The sequence below is a fragment of the Myotis brandtii genome, unplaced genomic scaffold (assembly GCF_000412655.1).
Source record: "Myotis brandtii unplaced genomic scaffold, ASM41265v1 scaffold59, whole genome shotgun sequence".
Lineage (NCBI taxonomy): Eukaryota > Metazoa > Chordata > Mammalia > Chiroptera > Vespertilionidae > Myotis > Myotis brandtii.
The window spans coordinates 1,041,899-1,043,915 of NW_005370223.1; the positions used below are offsets into that span (position 1 = coordinate 1,041,899).

The window sequence follows — 2,017 nt, forward strand, 5'->3', positions numbered from 1 at the left end:
AACATCATTACATAAAAGGGTACGGTCTTTTTTTTTTTTTTTTAGTTTTATTCATTTCAAACGGGCCGGATCCGGCCCGCGGGCCGTAGTTTGCCCACGGCTGACTTAGTCATTTCGGGTGCACACACCAGAGCACCCAGTGAAACAAAGATTCCTGCCCCCTCAGAGCTTGGTTCTAGTGGGCGGGGCACAGGAGACAAAGGTGTTGTAGGCTAGTGATAAGAAGGAAGAGGACACAGGAAAGCAGCTTGGGGGTGTGCTGGGAGGTGCTGGCCTAGATGGAGTGCAGGGACGCCCCTCCCCTGACATCTGAGCAGAGAGCTGTGCAGGGGGCAGGCCACTCAGGTTCACAGGAGGAAGAGCATTCCAGGCAGGGAAGGGCCAGTCCAGGGGGCCTTGGCGTATCTGATGAACAAGGAGGTCATTATGGCTGGAATGTGGTGAACGGGAGAGAGTAGGAGAGGCCGGGAGGGAGCGCTTTAACCGATCGATCGATGATCAAGATCGATCATCCTGTGGCTGTGTGGAGAGCAGTTAGTAGACCCGTGCGACCCAGGGAGCCTGGACAGGATGGGGGGCTGGGGCTGCTGAGAAGTGGCTGCTTTCAGCCTGTATGTTGAAGGCAGAGCTGAAGGTGCGCTGATGGATGAGACGTATGGGACAGGGACCACTCCGAGGTGAGCAGCTGGATGCCCGGTGTCCCTCCCTGGAACGGGGCAGATGCAAGGAGGAGTGGCTCTCCCTTCCCTTCCACTCTTTCTAAAAATCAATGGAAAAATGTCCTCGGATGAGGATTAACAAACAAACAAACAAAAAGGTCAGTTTCAGGACAGTGATAGCTTCAGGTGGTAGGGGGGATGAATGGGATCTGAGGGATTCACAATGGGCTTCAACTGTATCAGTAAAGTTGTATTTCCTTAAAAGCATCTGAAGCAAATATGGTAAAATGTTCAGATTCTCACGTTTAAAAAAAAATTCTCAAGTTGGTTGGTGGACACATGTTCATTGTATAACTCTCTGAAGTTGTTGGTTCTCTGGTTGCAAACTTGTCTGTTTGTTTCATTTATTCACTTGGCCCCTGGCCCCCACTTCTGTAGGTAATGGAGCCTGGGATGAGCCCTCGCTTCTGAGCCTCCCTTGCGGCTGCCACAGCTCAGGGGAAGCTCCTTAGACACCCCAGGGAGGAGGGTGGGGCAGACAGCACCTCTGACCTGCTCTCGGTGACCTCAGCCCAGCCTTCCTTCCCCACCTCGTTCCTGAACTTAGGTCTGTGATCGCGGCCAAGCTCTCCTACCTCAATTGTGAGTAGGAGATTGCAAACAGGGATTGCAAACCCTACTTAAAATGGAGCTATATTTTAAAGTATTTGTTCTGTTTCATGGCTTTGGGTTTTTTCTTCAGGGACACTAACTTTACATTTGTACGATTTCCTTTGCTCATCTTCTCTCTCCCTCCCTAATGATTTTTATTATTTTTTATCTCCCTCACATTTATTTCTGTTCTTTATATATTCCAGAGTCCCTTACAGTGGTGTCTCCTCTCTTGTGTTTCGTTATTTGTTGTTGTTTCTGAAGTGTTTCTGTATTTTTTTTTATACTTATTTGCTAAACCTCCCCGTTCCTGTTCCGCGTCCTGTTCCCTGTCCGCTTCTGTTGCCTGACCATTGCTTCCTTGAGTTCTTTGGTTCTGCTTTGTCAGCTTCCTGCGCAGCCGCCACTGCCTCCGTATATTTTTTTAAGTGTACAATAGGATGTTGTGTTAAAATGTCCTGCTGCTTTGTGGCCACATTTCTCTGGTGAGTTTTTGTCGTCTGCAGGGGAGTGTTGCTGCTCCTTTTCAGACTTTTGTCTGACGGGGCCTTTGCCTGGATGGTTTTCCTCCAGTGCTTTTGGTTGGGTGTTGAGTTACAACTCTTATTTCTGAACTAGAGGCCTGGTGCACAAAAATTTGTGCACGGGGGTGGGGGGAGTCCCTCAGCCTGGCCTATGCCCTCTTGCAGTCTGGGACCCCTCGGAGG

General features: G+C 49.7%; 1 protein-coding gene across 2 annotated transcripts in view; it reads right to left on the bottom strand.

Moving 5' to 3' along the window:
- Positions 1-109: 109 nt before the first annotated feature.
- TP53INP1 (tumor protein p53 inducible nuclear protein 1) overlaps positions 110-2,017 on the bottom strand; it is a 23,251-nt gene continuing 21,343 nt past the window's right edge. For both annotated transcript variants that reach the window (XM_005879240.2, XM_005879239.2), the window contains one exon: positions 110-759. In XM_005879240.2, the coding sequence (XP_005879302.2) occupies positions 605-759 (155 nt within the window). In that variant the 3' untranslated portion in view covers positions 110-604. The remainder of the gene's footprint in view (positions 760-2,017) is intronic.